The following is a 13,514-nucleotide window of genomic DNA, read 5'->3' as shown; positions in this document are numbered from 1 at the left end:
CATGACGACTTACTTCGAGTCAGTATGTAGTCACGGATTCAACCTTTGCGAGAGCCAACAAAATTCGCTGAAGAGAAGGATGAACCGTTTAGTGAAAAGTTGGGACAGCAGCTGGGGTTTAGATAGCTTCATAACATCGCTCGAAGTGACTGAAAGCCATTCACTGTGCCTCGAAGTGAATCTCGCTGTTCGTCGGTGAATACCGTTTGCATTTGAAAGTGTGAGTCAGTGGTATCGATAGAACCTTGCGGAACCGCTCGCCGATCCATCCTCGCCGCCTGCTGAGGACGCCATACTGCGTCGCGATTCCCCCTTTCACTTGCCTCAACGTCGCCGGTCGAGAAGGTGGACTGGTTGTGGTCTCAAGGACAACTTCCAGGCGGGCTCTGCAAGTGGCGGTATCTGTCCAACCACAACCATTGGCTGCCAGATGTTGACGAGCTGACAAGTCTATCTGCTCACCCATTCCAGCTCCGGATCAAACAAGCGTGTGAAGAAATGCTCCTGCTCGTCGAATCCCAGCCAGGATCCATCATTCCATCCATTTGTCAGCCCTCCCTTCGCCTCCACGACGAAGCTTGCAATGAGGCCATACACAGATTTCCAAGGTCGCTTGAGAACTGTCGAGTTTTCGACCCGCAGAATTCTTCGCCAAATATGCCATTGCTGTTCCAGCTTTGTGTCACATCCGCCGCAGAAGCGGTACCCAGGGTCCGGTACGACATCGTACCTGCCGCAGAAGCCGCAGAAGCCGCATCCAGACCCCGGCAGGAGAACGACACCCACCTCCCATGCAAGACGCTTGAGCCGGGTCTTCTGCGGTACAGGCGCCTTTCCGGGGAAGTGCTTATCCTGCATTAAGCCAAAGAGATCCACGTACGATCCTGTGCACAGTGGAATGTCTGAGAAAAAGAAACACCTCGTCTTCGCATTCGGCATGACGATGCATAACATGCAGCAATGCACCGCGGTCTTGGGCGACATGGCTTGAATCCTCGAGGCTGGTCTGAGGGACGGAGAAAGCTTTGCCTTTGTGTGTTCCAGTCAGCGTCCATGAGTCATATGAGATTTCCACAGGTACATCGAAGACTTCCAAATCGCCTGGCACAGATGCGGCGAGCTGAGCATTTGCCCCTGACCGCAAGGAAAAATCTACAGTGATCTTGAGTCCATCGGACTGAAGTAGCAAGTCGTGCAGCCACAGAGAATGACCCTCCAGCTTGGCGGCTGCCTCCCTCAGATCTCGACATGGATCACGCATCTCTCCCAGCAAGGTGGTATGCTGGAAGTAGAATTCGTAAATAGAGTTCTCGATGCGGAAGTCCCCATCTTTCATGTCGACTTCAAAATCCCCCATGCTTATCTGAAGCGACTTGAGATTCGGAAGTTTGAGCAGGGCTTTGCTCATGAGAGGAAAAGGCGTCCCGTGCGGTCTCATCACTCGCTCGCAGACTTGGAGATTCTGTATTCTGTCGACGGTGGCGTTTCCCATAGCAAAAGCTGCCACATGCAACTCGCTGTACATCTTGATTGTTGCACAATTGATGAGGACTTGATGTATAGCCTGCTTCTGAGACTTGCACAGAAGTAGCAGTGCTAGGCGCGAGTCGCCGTGGTCAAGGCCGTCTACTGAGAAGTCCGCATTCCATGGCCTGAGGATGATGCCCTCGAAATGTCGCCGGTAGATCTCGTTCAGGATCTCCTGTGGAAGATTCAGCAATCGTGTTGTCTCATGAGCGATCGCGTTGCTCTTGCTGGTCGGACCCGTGGTACTCGGAGAACAGGTGCGCTTAGTGTAATTGGCTGTCTGATCTTGCTGTAGCTGCCGAAGGAACTGCTCCAGGTGTGCAGGGCGACCTTCAAAACGCTCTACGACGTAGGCCGGCTTGTTCATCGTGCTTGACTGGATGATAAGAAGTTTCGTTGGCAAGAGGTGCTCAGGCTGCAAGCCTACGAAGCGATCGAGGTGATTGGAACTAGGTCTTGGACCTTGGATTTAAAACAGTGCTGTTGCGCAAGCGCTCTCTTCAGCGCCGATCCTCACAGGTCCATCTGTTGTCACGACTCCTGTGACGCTATATGACGAGGATTAGCTGCAGTATGCCTCGAACACCGGAGAGCGCTTACATGGTGTCAGTGCGTAGTTGCGGACGTCGAAGCAAAGAATGCTGACAAGTGCTAGCGGTGCACAACTTGGTGCATTGTTGTGCGGTCGAAGACTTGCCAAGAGTCGGTTTTCGATAGCCTGAAGAGCGAGTGTCTCATGAGGTGGAAGTCAAGTAGGAGTCAAGGTGCTGTGCCTCAGGTAAATCTTTCCACCCGCTGCGAGAACCGTCTCGCAGACTGCGATCTCACGGAACATGTCGCGCCCACACCTTCTCATCACCACGAGTTGCTACCATCGAACACCGATTCTCACTTCCGCCATCGTACGCAGCCGCCGGCGGCGACGGCAACGGAAGCGGCCGATTACTAGAAGCTGGCGAATACAATGTCGTCCACGACTCTTCCGGCCTGCTAATCCTCCTCAACCTCTGATCAGCCTTCCGTCGCCTTGAGACCTGCCAGCATCCATATATCGTCGGAGAATTGGCCACAAAGCACGACACCAACATCTGGACAGACGCCCAGAAGCTACGGACTGGCTGGTGAGAGTCGTCGGCGTAGATGTATGCTATTCGTATGCATGTGGTGACGATGCAGAAGGTTCCGATGATGAAGAGCGCTCCCACACGTAGTTTTTGCAACAATGTGCACCGAACAGCGACCAGTGGCCAAGATATGGCGAGGAGGAACAGGTCGAGGATGATATTGCAGATGCCTTGAGCCAGGAGCTGGGCGTATGCTTGGACGCACTTTCCTGGACTTGGAGTGACTTGCCAGTAGAGGCGGAAAGGGCGACCTGGTGGCATTGTCAGCGCCAGACTTGCGGTACATGGTGATGAGACACCTACATTCAGCGAACGTCAAGACCACAACGATGATGTACGAAACAACAATAGCTACCCAGCATGCCTTGATAGTGTTGACCCAGTGAAACTCACGCACCATGGCTGAGTAGAAGTGCAGCAAGAGACATATCTGCAACCAGTAGAAGGTGGTGATTAGCATCCGCGATACGAGCGCCAGTATGCTCCCCACGCGGATGTTGTCAAGATCAGGCGGCGACGTGAAACTCTCTCGACCTTTCGAGAAAAGGTAGTCCTGTGAGGTGCCATAATGCAGATAGTAGTATACGATGACAACTCGCGCAACAAGCACTAGCATTGACGTTGCCGTCAATAGAGAACCGAAGCCGAACTTCTTGTCGCGATGTCGGGTCAGGACGAGTCGCAGAGATAGTAAGAGGAATGAGGTAGACGAGCAGACATAGTTTCCGAGCTGTGCGTCGTTGGCGCTGATCGAAGTCATGTTGGTCGGTCACTGGCCTCGCCCATCACGGGAATGGTCAAATGAAGTCTGTGTGAGGAAGTGGCCTATCGATTTTCGTGGTTCTTGTCGACCTTTTCCTCAACGGTGGTGCATTGAATAGAAGTTGAACATTGAGAAGCTTGTTCGGCTCGTCATGAGTCTTGTACGCCTCCAGGTGTGACAAGCTGAATGAAGGTAAAATCCTGTGCATGAACGACAGGATCCAGACGTCAACAGAAACAAGGCCTTGGGTCAAGAGATGTTGTGACATCGAATGGCGACGTTCGATGCTTCTCGCCCCGAGTGCTGCCGGCGACGGCTGTTTGAGCCACTCACGATGAAGGTATCGTCAGGCCTAACTTTGGCTACGACCAGAGAGGAGATGGTCGCTGGATCGGCTGGAGTTCACGACCCCTCCCCATATCTCCATTTCCTTAGCCATCCGCATTTTCGTTGACGAGCGCACATGAATCTGGCTCTGCCGTGCACTCAAGTTGCAGTTGTTGGTTTCACGAACTGCTCAGGCCCTCATGTCACAAGACTGCGCGGCCTGCGTGGCAATGATATCTTGACAGCAGTTGTGTGACCGCCTGCGGATGGGATGACGAGGTTGTTTGCAGCGGTCAGTGAGTTATTCGCAGCAGAAGCGAGTCGCGGTCCAGTCAGCGGCACGCAGACTAGATTGATAGTCGCAACGCATTGACACATATGGAATCCGCTTGCGCTATCGTCGCTGTGCATTGCAGATTACTAATGACAAAGCTGGTGGCCGTCGAACACCATGCCGTGCATACACATGGTCGACAGACGTGATCCATCGAACTATGAGAGCGGAGACAGGATGGGTGAAGGCCGACCTAGGGAACTGTTCACTCAAGCACAAGGAACACCTTATACGATCTTGTCAGTGCTATGTCGGACAGTGTCGCCAACCATGTTTGAGGGATGCCATGGGATCTGTGGGATTGAGTGGATCGAGAAGAACATCAACTCAGTGGTCATCTCAACATGTGGGCTTGGGGCTTCGCGATCGCAGTCGTGGAATCGTCTTGACCCGGCTTTCACTGATCAATAGTCGGAGTAGCCTCCTAGGAGCGTCACTGAACCGGTTTCGCGTGGTGATTTGAGCTGTGGAATAGCCCATGGTGCCTCGAGTACAGCGGTGACAGTCCGAAGGACCAATGCGCCACCTCGATAGCTTACTTGTAAGATGTGATCCACGAGCGAAGATGGAAGTAGAAGCCCATATCAAATGCCAAGCTTCAACGCGTCGCGGAGAAAGGGCAATCGCGTCCCAAGTTGGAGTGCCTGTGGAACTCACCTCATCGTCGCATTTCATGAAGTCTTCACTTACAATCACTGCCATCTCTATTGAAGGTTGTTGGACCACGTCGCACTCTCGTTGACATTGACATTGCTCTCGTCTGTAGCCAATTCGTCTCCTCGTCTCCTACAGTTCGCGACGTTGTCTACGAACGCTGCCTCATTGCTGCGCATCTGATCTCCCATCTCGACCGACGCCATGGAGGGCGCCTCCGAGGAGTGGTCAGTCAGCTCCAACGAAGCATGCACACTGTCTCTGATCCAGCCGCCAGGCGGACCGCCGGCGCACAAATTTCATCCCGAGTTCACGTACCCCATATTCGGCGAAGCAGAACAGATATTCGGCTACAAAGACCTCCAGATCGATCTCAAGTTTGCGGCGCATGACATGCGACCGAGCCTGCAGATATCGTACGGAAAGAAGTTCAAGACCGTCGGTGACACTAAAGCTACTGATCTCAACGAGTCACTGAGGGAGTTTCTACCACCCATCGCTTTCGAGCAAGGCTTGGAGCAAGCGCTACAAAATGATCCAGATCTGCCATCGTGGAAGCCACCCGGAGAGCGCATCTCAGAGTACAGCCGGAACGGCGAGACATACGAGATATGGGCAGCCTCGCTCTCCGATCCACGGATGAAGACCTTGGTAGGCAACATACAGGTTCTCATCACGATGTTCATAGAAGGTGGCACGCATCTGGACTTGGACGATGTCGAATGGACGCTGAATCGATGGAAAGTGTATGTCGCTTACAAAAGAGCTGCACCAGAAGTCAACCCGAAGGCATCACCGTACAGCTTCGTGGGCTACTCGACAACTTACCGCTTCTACCGACTTCAGCTGCGATCTCCGGAACAGAAGTCTGTTGCGAACAAATCCGACTTCCTCGAACCATTCCCACCCACGAAACCGTTGACTGCACAAGAGGTACCCTCGAGACTGCGGATATCGCAATTCCTCATCCTCCCAGAGTACCAGAGAGCAGGTCATGGCGCTGCGCTATACTATGCCATCTACGACGAGGCACTCGCCGATTCCACCATAACCGAATTGACCGTCGAAGACCCGAGTGAGGAGTTCGACAAGCTAAGAGATGTCTGCGACTTCAGGAGACTGCGGCCAGAATTCGAGAAGCACGACATCAAGCTCGACACAGAACCATTCATCCAGGCAGCACGAGGCAGTATTCATACCGTGCCGACCGCAAAGCTACTTCCCCGCGACACACTCAAAGATATCCGCCACCAATACAAGATCGCGCCTCGCCAATTTGCCCGCCTCACAGAGCTCTACCTCCTCGCCAACATCGCCTACTCGCATCGGTCCTCGGGAGGTGGCTCCAAGACTGCCCTCAAGATTAAAGGCCCCAGAGCAGCCAACCCAGATGACCGGGCGTACTATTGGTGGAGAGTGCTGTTGAAGCAGCGGATATACAAGAAGAACAAGGATGTCTTGCTCCAGCTGGATGAGGACGAGCGGAGGTCGAAAATGGACGATACTGCCAATGGGCAGGAGGACGAGTTTGAGGGTCTTCTGTTGCTTTATTCCACCGGCCTGCAGAAGGAAGAGGCTCGGAATGGAAATGGTGCTGGCCCAAGTGGTTCGTCTGGTGCTCGAAAGCGGAGAGTAATCGATGATGAAGAAGATGAGCATGGCGAGAGCGATGGTGCTCATTCTAAGCGGGTGAAGGCATAATGAGATGCCCCATCGCACCTAGTGGCCGGGATTGCTCTGCGATTCCGATCCATCTATTCCCTATAGCGATAAGCCTGGTGGTTCGTCCACCTCCGCTTATCGTAGTAGCCCGGGTTGCGAGTGCTCCGAGGTCCACGAGGGGCATTCGAGATGTCGATACCAGAAATCATGGATCCCAGGTCGACGTCCACTGCTAGGTAGACGCAGACTCAAATGTAGCGCGATGATACCTCGCAAACGTCAACCTCTCCTCGGCCTCCTCTTGCGCAATGACATAGTCGTCCTCACCCACATCACTCCCCTCCTCCCACATCTTCTCCAGCTCTTCATCATCATCCCCACTGACAGCCCAGACATCCTCGCGCAACCTCTTATTGCGCATTCTGTCCTCTTCTATCCTCTGCTCGATCGCCTTCCGATCTCGCTCTGTGATCTCTCTTTTGGTGGCTGACTTGCTCTCCCGCCGCGGCGTGACCTTCTCGTTGAGAACAACACCCTCCATGGGCGCTTCGGCCACTGCTTCCAGCGCTGCTTCCGTGTTTTCCTGCTCCAATAGATCGCCCATCTGCTCCTCTTTCACCTTCAGATCCACTTCGATCCCCTCCACCATCTTGGCCGGCAACACCCCCTTCTCCCTCAAAACACCCACCACCCTCCTCGCAACCTTAACATTCGCCCCACTCTGCGCCACACTGTCCACTATCCTCCCCAGATCCCGCCTCACCATGTCCAGATACGCGCTATGTCCGCCCTCTCGCAGGTTAACATCTGCGTGGTGCTCGAGGAAATACATGATGTTGGCCCTATTATTCATGTTGTTCTTGCCCTGCTCTAGGTTCTCGAGGATGCAAGAATGGAGGTCTTCGTCCATGTCGCGGTGTTTGAGGGCATAGTGCGCGGCTTTGATTTGGGAGGTGGTGGAGGCGGAGAGGTGCGAGAGGAGGGTGGTGAAGCGCATGCGGACTTCGAAGGGGTCTGCCATGGTGAGGTAGCGAGCCGTAGGCCTGGGGAATCGAAGGTTGTCCCAGGCAGCCGTCCACCGGCACGGTGGGTGAGCGAGCGAACTGATGCGCCGCGGGAAGATAGGGAGAAGTGCGCAGAGCGAATGTTGCGCCAGAGGCGAGAGTGTTGAGAAGGGTAGAGGGAATCGAGTCCGGCCGATTTGTGCACCGCAGGCGTGTGTCGAAAGACGTGAGTGTGAGCAAGATACGCTGGTATGTGTGAATATCAATGAAGGTAGGGTTTCACGTCGTGTCTCGTAGAGATGATGGAAATGATGAGTTCTCCTCAGTGTACAGGCGTCGTTTCGGATCTAATGCGTGCTATCAGGAGATGCGCAGTGGCCAAGTGCTCATATGGGAGTCCCAATGTGATATTGACGAGAGGTGTTCAGCTGATGTTCTTTGCATTGCAGAAGACCGGAGGACAAGACGCAGGAAACAAGGCTCCGCATTTCCGGTACTTCCATTGGCTGCTGAGCAAGAGCCGATCTCGCAAGGCTGCTGACTTCAAAATATTTCGGCTTCGAAATCTGGGGTATCTTCACCAATTCTGCATATCCCAAAAATTGCGACGACAATATCCCTTCTCAACATCCGCCAATTCTCCCAGCAGGGACCCTACACCCTTATTCTTGGATCACGTTGTTTGGATACCATGGACACGACATCCGCGCCTCTACGATTCAACACATCTGGTAATCTCGCCGTCATGGGCAAGTCTCCTCCAATGACCCTCACAGTACTCGGGTGCGGGACTCTGGGCATAGCAATACTATCAGGAATCCTGTCATCGATATCACATCACCCGTCAACAGCTCCATCTCCAGCATACCCAGACTCAGGTACTGCCACTCCCACTGGCGACGGCCCATCCACACCATCTCGAACCCCGACTCGCTTCATCGGCTGCGTGCGACGGCCTGAGTCCGCAAAGCGCGTCAGGAATGCAGTTTCAGGCTTCTCAGCAGCAGCCGGCAACGTTACAGTCCTGCAGAACGAGAACGTGAAGGGTGTTGAGCAAGCAGATGTCGTGATCCTCGGATGTAAGCCATACATGGTATCCGACATCCTTTCAGAGCCTGGCATGAGGAAAGCGCTGGAGGGCAAACTGCTCATCTCGATTCTTGCCGGCGTTACAGGACAGCAGATTGAGGAGATACTTGCGCGCGAGCCGCAAAGCAATCCCACCAGAGTCATCCGTGCGATGCCAAATACTGCTGCTGTCATCAGAGAGTCTATGACTGTGCTCGCCACACCATCACCACCGCTGGCTCCAGAGCAGTCACAATTGGTCGAGTGGATCTTCACTCGCATCGGTCGGGTCGTTCACCTTCCGCCATCGAACATGGACGTCTCCACTGCGCTATGTGGCTCCGGACCAGCGTTTCTCGCCCTCATGCTCGAAGCACTGGCAGACGGTGCTGTGGCTATGGGTCTTCCGCGCGCAGAAGCGCAGCTCATGGCTGCACAGACTATGCGTGGAACAGCTGGCATGGTTCAAGCCGGAGAGCACCCTGCATTGATTCGAGAGAAGGTCAGCACGCCGGGCGGGTGTACGATTGGTGGCCTGCTTGTGCTGGAGGAAGGTCGCCTTAGAGGGACGATCTCAAGGGGTGTGCGCGAGGCTGCTGTGGTTGCGTCGGAGCTTGGCAAAGGTGGCGTTGGCGTCAACGGAACACGATTCAATGGAAGGTGATCACCCTGGCAACAAATCACTCTGAGGAGTAGCGTATCGTCTTTTCGGACGGACGAAGAACTTCGCATACATTTGGACAAGATGTGTTGGACATGCATGACTGACCAGAAGCGATGCTTTCAGAGCCTGACCTCAGGAATCTATCTGCACCGGCCTCGACGACAACTGAGATCGTCGGACAATGGAAGTTCGCCCCACCCAGAAGCAGCAGTTGCTATCTTGGCATGGCAATGGGGCTGTGGAATTATGCCCGGGATGAGAGGAAGAAAGGAAAGAAGAAGTTGGGGGAACTCGACTACTTATACCTCATCGACGCAGTGAAGATCAGAGGCAATTGCGGAACGATGACTCTTATGACTCATCCAGGACGCATTCACTGTTCGACGCGTGGGTTCAGGTCCGAGTGCTGTGCTGCGTAGTGTATCTACTTGTTCACGAGTGGATGCGGAAACTCATCACGAGACACAAGACTGAGAGACCTCTCAGAAGGCGGCGAGGGACAGCTAAGTCACCAGATGCTCCTCGTGGGTGTGAAGACAAACGTCCTGCAATGGAGCACCAGGCATGTGGCAAAGCCTGCAAGTGGCCGCTCTTGCAATGATATTGCGGTAGGAGAAGTTGGCGGTCACGGGAGCCAAATATCTGACGCAGGTATCTCCTTAGCTGACCGTGCCAAAACCCGAGTTTTCTTCTCGGGACATATTGCTATTGCGTTCGACTTCGTCCTTGTTGGTGTCTTCGACTTCGTCCTTGTTGGTGTCTTCGACTTCGTCCTTGTTGGTGTGAATGTCTAATGTGTAATGACAAAGATGGAACATTGCAAACTTCGATTGCGAGCACGAAGTGAGTTCCATATTAGAAGTAGTGAATGTATTCGGGTGGATCAGTCAAGTCCTCATTTCGGATTGCCGCGGATCTGTGCCCGGTCGAAGAGGTATAAGTATTGGTCTTGCCCTCGACATCGTCTTCTTTCTCTTCAACGCTTACATGAAGAAGCAGTACTTACTGTCATGCCACCGCAGCATCCGCTGTTGCCTGGTGAGACGAACAGCCCTGTACTAGTGTAGACGACTCCCGCTGCCGGACCGCGTTGCTGCTACGTCAATGCTTGGCAGAATCCTATGCCTTATCTTCCCATGTCATCATGCTAGGGTTCGCTCTCTTATCGTCGTGACCACATCTCCCCCATTCTATCTGCAATTGAGCACGTCTGGTCGACTCGATCGACCAATGCCATCTTCAAGGATGTTGAATCCGCTGCAGATACTGCTCAACTCCGCGGCGGTCATCGTCCGGGCCAGCGGCCCTGTGAATTCAACCAAGATGGCACTATGTCATTGCTAGTGTTGTGGTAAAGGCAATCCGTTATACTGCCTGTCTACCTAGGTATGCTTCTTTATACGACACCTGCTGTGATACGCCTTCGCAACCCCAAAAGACGGCTTTGACTACCCACATCACACCCCAAGGATGGCTGCCGCCCAAGACATATCCGCAATAACAACCCTCGCGACCCCCATAACCCTCCCATGCGGCCTCACTCTCCCGAACCGTCTCGTGAAATGCCCAATGCAAGAGACCCTAGCACAAGCTCCATTCTACGACCCGCCTGTACCATCCTTCAACAACCTCTACGCCGAATGGGCAGCAGCAAACTACGGCCTCATCATCACAGGCCAAGTTCAGATTGATATTCGCTTCCTGTCCATTGCAGGCGACGTCGTGTGCCATTCCAAGTCGCTCGAGGCTCCCCATCTCGAGAGATGGAAGGCATGGGCGCGAGTCGCCCGTGGGGAGGGTACGCGGTGTATTGTGCAACTGGCGCATCCGGGACGCATGTCCCCCGCGGGTGCTGGGGAGAGGCCGGGTAATATGCCGGCGATGTGTCCGTCTGCGGTGCCGGTCGCGTTGCCTGGGGCTGACTCGATGCTGAATAAATTCGTTATGAGTAAGGTCCTGGGGACGCCGAAGGCCATGACGCTTGAAGAGATTGATGAAGTTGTGGGCATGTTCAGGCATGGCGCTCGCGTGGCTCATGCGGCGGGCTTCGACGGCATCCAACTTCATGGAGCCCATGGTTTCCTGCTCTCACAATTCTTGTCACCACGCACGAACCAACGCACAGACACGTACGGTGGCTCGCCCGAGAAACGCATGGCTTTGCTGAAGCGCCTCGTGACCGAGATTCGCGAGGAGTTTCCTCCTCCATTCTGCGTCTCCGTCAAGCTCAACTCGGCGGACTACATGGCCGACGGACAAGGTCTTCAGACGAGCGAAGGTCTAGAGCAGGTGCGCTGGCTGATAACAAGCGGCATGGTTGACATGATCGAGATCAGCTGCGGCAATGCAGAAAACACGACATCCAAATTGCACAATTCCTTCGGCGCCAAGACCATGGATCGTGCGCCGGAGCGGAAGGCAACTACGCGTATTCGCGAGGCATTCTTCTCTGATTTCGCGGACGAGGTGCAGAAGCTGCAGGCTGCAGGCTCAAAGGGGTATGTTCCCATTCAATTGAGTGGCGGATACAGAAGCAGAGTCGGGATGGCAGACGGCATCGAGTCTGGCGTCACGGATCTCATTGGATTGGGAAGGAGCGCTGTGCTTGAACCGACTTTGCCGCGGAAGACACTGCTCAATCCAGCCGTGCCTGACTCGGACGCGATAGCCATGAGCCACATTGTCAAAGGGCAGTGGTTTGCTAATGCCATTCCCATCAAAGTTGTGGGCAGCGGGCTTGGGATTCAGTTCTTCTACCATAATATGCGTCGCCTGGGCAGAGGGTTGGCAAGTGACCCGGACTTGAGTATACCTATGATGCTGGTCAAGGATGTTATTGAAACGTTGAGGAGTGGACTGGCTACTACGCTGGGTCGCATTGTACAGAGTATAGACTACAGACCAGCTCAGAAGCTGGACTAGATGAATAGACGCCAATCGGGCTTGACAAACTACGCGGAAGCCGCGAATGACGATGACGATGTCACAAGCCGCTGCAAGGGACGTGCAGTCCAAACAATAGAAAAGCCTCGAACAATACCATTGATAGCTCAGGCATGGTTGACGGCATCCCTTACTTGGAAGCAAACATGACATCTGATGACCCCAGCTTCCAGTCCTTCACTTTACATTCGGACTTCACACTTTTGTCTTCGTCTTGCTTGAAGCCTGGCTGCAGGTTTTGCGACGATACACCTTGCATGCTGTACGTCGTCGCCGTATTTGCGCCTGGCAGACCAACAAGCACATCCGAAATTGCGTTCAGAAACAGTCACGCCAGTTCCAAAGATTACTGACAATAGGAGCTGCAGCGATCGTGGAACTAAGCGCGCTCATCTGCAAAACGTTCTGAACAAAATCACGAACACGAAAGCAGGCGCGAGACGTACTTTCTGGACAGCTGAAGCTACAATAATATAGGTAAATGGACTGCTCGCTCGGCATCCAGCAAGCTCGACTACGAGTGCAACCGAACAGGCACACCCAAACGCGCAGCTCGTGTTTCCGAGATCGCCTGGAAAGCGCGTGTCGATGCAGGTACCGAACTCTAACGATCTCTGAACCGAGCATCCCTGCTTGTCGCGCAACCCCTGACCAAATGCAGCGAAAATCTTCGGTAGACGACTGTGCACATCAGTGTCAGATATTTCTTGCGCATCGTTTAGGATCCCTCCAGGCCCCAACAACGAAGTCTGCCTTGAAATTGAACACTCGAATGATCAACAACAAAGAAGAAGAAATTGCAGGCTGAAAGCACGATGCACAGCACAGACGAAAAACAAGAGTAAATTTGGCATCGTCAAGCGGTGAGCTTGGTAAACCTTGATCCTTCTTCCCACCTCCTGAATCCCATCACAAGTTCATCTCAAACAGGGGTAGCAGCTCGAAATAGCCGCAGCCACCTGTGCGATACCCACCGGCGACAGCCTCTCGTCCAACCAAATTTAATCACTGACACTACAGGTCGCTTCGCCAATCTCCTCGTACACGAAGGTGCAACTCGTGTGTAGATCACGGCAAAAGGGTGCCGTGACCGTGGAAAAGGCAGGCAGGTCATCAGGTGAGTACTGAGCTTCTCGTCACAATCATCGTGATGACAGGTTGACAAGTGACCTAGAAGTCGACGCCCCGGACCAGAGAACAATAATCTCATGTGAGGGATGCTGCAGCCAAAGTCGTCTTCCTCAAACGAAACAGTGGAAGCGTCTATCGACACATCTCCACGAAATTGGCATCGCAAGCCGCCCGCGTCGCCACTCATTAGTCAAAGTTAAGCTACAACCGAATTGATGCTTGTTGTCGAAACGCTATTGCTTCTTCGCTTCCCCTGCCCGTTGAGAGTTGCATCCTTTTGCGGGCGGTGCTCCAGACTGCAACAGAGTGGACG

General features: G+C 53.7%; 5 protein-coding genes across 5 annotated transcripts; 3 read left to right on the top strand and 2 right to left on the bottom strand.

Annotated features, from left to right (window-relative positions):
• Window positions 1–450: 450 nt before the first annotated feature.
• On the bottom strand, window positions 451–3,411 carry AB675_5095 (uncharacterized protein; the record flags this gene model as incomplete). Its single annotated transcript, XM_018145279.1, has 4 exons — window positions 451–1,029; window positions 1,082–1,702; window positions 2,643–2,902; window positions 2,955–3,411. The coding sequence occupies 4 exons, from the start codon at window positions 3,409–3,411 to the stop codon at window positions 451–453; spliced, it is 1,917 nt and encodes a 638-aa protein (XP_017999468.1).
• A 1,522-nt stretch (window positions 3,412–4,933) lies between these two features.
• Window positions 4,934–6,430, top strand: AB675_5094 (Histone acetyltransferase type B catalytic subunit; the record flags this gene model as incomplete). The annotated part of the gene is made up of 1 exon (XM_018145278.1): window positions 4,934–6,430. One exon carries the CDS (start codon window positions 4,934–4,936, stop codon window positions 6,428–6,430), a length of 1,497 nt encoding a protein of 498 aa, XP_017999270.1.
• A 193-nt stretch (window positions 6,431–6,623) lies between these two features.
• AB675_5093 (CTD kinase subunit gamma) lies at window positions 6,624–7,412 on the bottom strand (the record flags this gene model as incomplete). Its single annotated transcript, XM_018145277.1, has 1 exon — window positions 6,624–7,412. The coding sequence occupies one exon, from the start codon at window positions 7,410–7,412 to the stop codon at window positions 6,624–6,626; it is 789 nt and encodes a 262-aa protein (XP_017999280.1).
• Window positions 7,413–8,086: 674 nt separating this feature from the next.
• AB675_5092 (Pyrroline-5-carboxylate) lies at window positions 8,087–9,127 on the top strand (the record flags this gene model as incomplete). Its single annotated transcript, XM_018145276.1, has 1 exon — window positions 8,087–9,127. One exon carries the CDS (start codon window positions 8,087–8,089, stop codon window positions 9,125–9,127), a length of 1,041 nt encoding a protein of 346 aa, XP_017999386.1.
• A 1,470-nt stretch (window positions 9,128–10,597) lies between these two features.
• Window positions 10,598–12,049, top strand: AB675_5091 (NADPH dehydrogenase; the record flags this gene model as incomplete). Its single annotated transcript, XM_018145275.1, has 1 exon — window positions 10,598–12,049. One exon carries the CDS (start codon window positions 10,598–10,600, stop codon window positions 12,047–12,049), a length of 1,452 nt encoding a protein of 483 aa, XP_017999440.1.
• Between the last annotated feature and the right edge of the window lie 1,465 nt (window positions 12,050–13,514).

The sequence above is a fragment of the Cyphellophora attinorum genome (genome assembly GCF_001299255.1).
Source record: "Cyphellophora attinorum strain CBS 131958 chromosome Unknown Contig15, whole genome shotgun sequence".
Taxonomy (NCBI): Eukaryota; Fungi; Ascomycota; class Eurotiomycetes; order Chaetothyriales; family Cyphellophoraceae; genus Cyphellophora; species Cyphellophora attinorum.
This window is presented reverse-complemented; position numbering and strand designations above follow the sequence as displayed.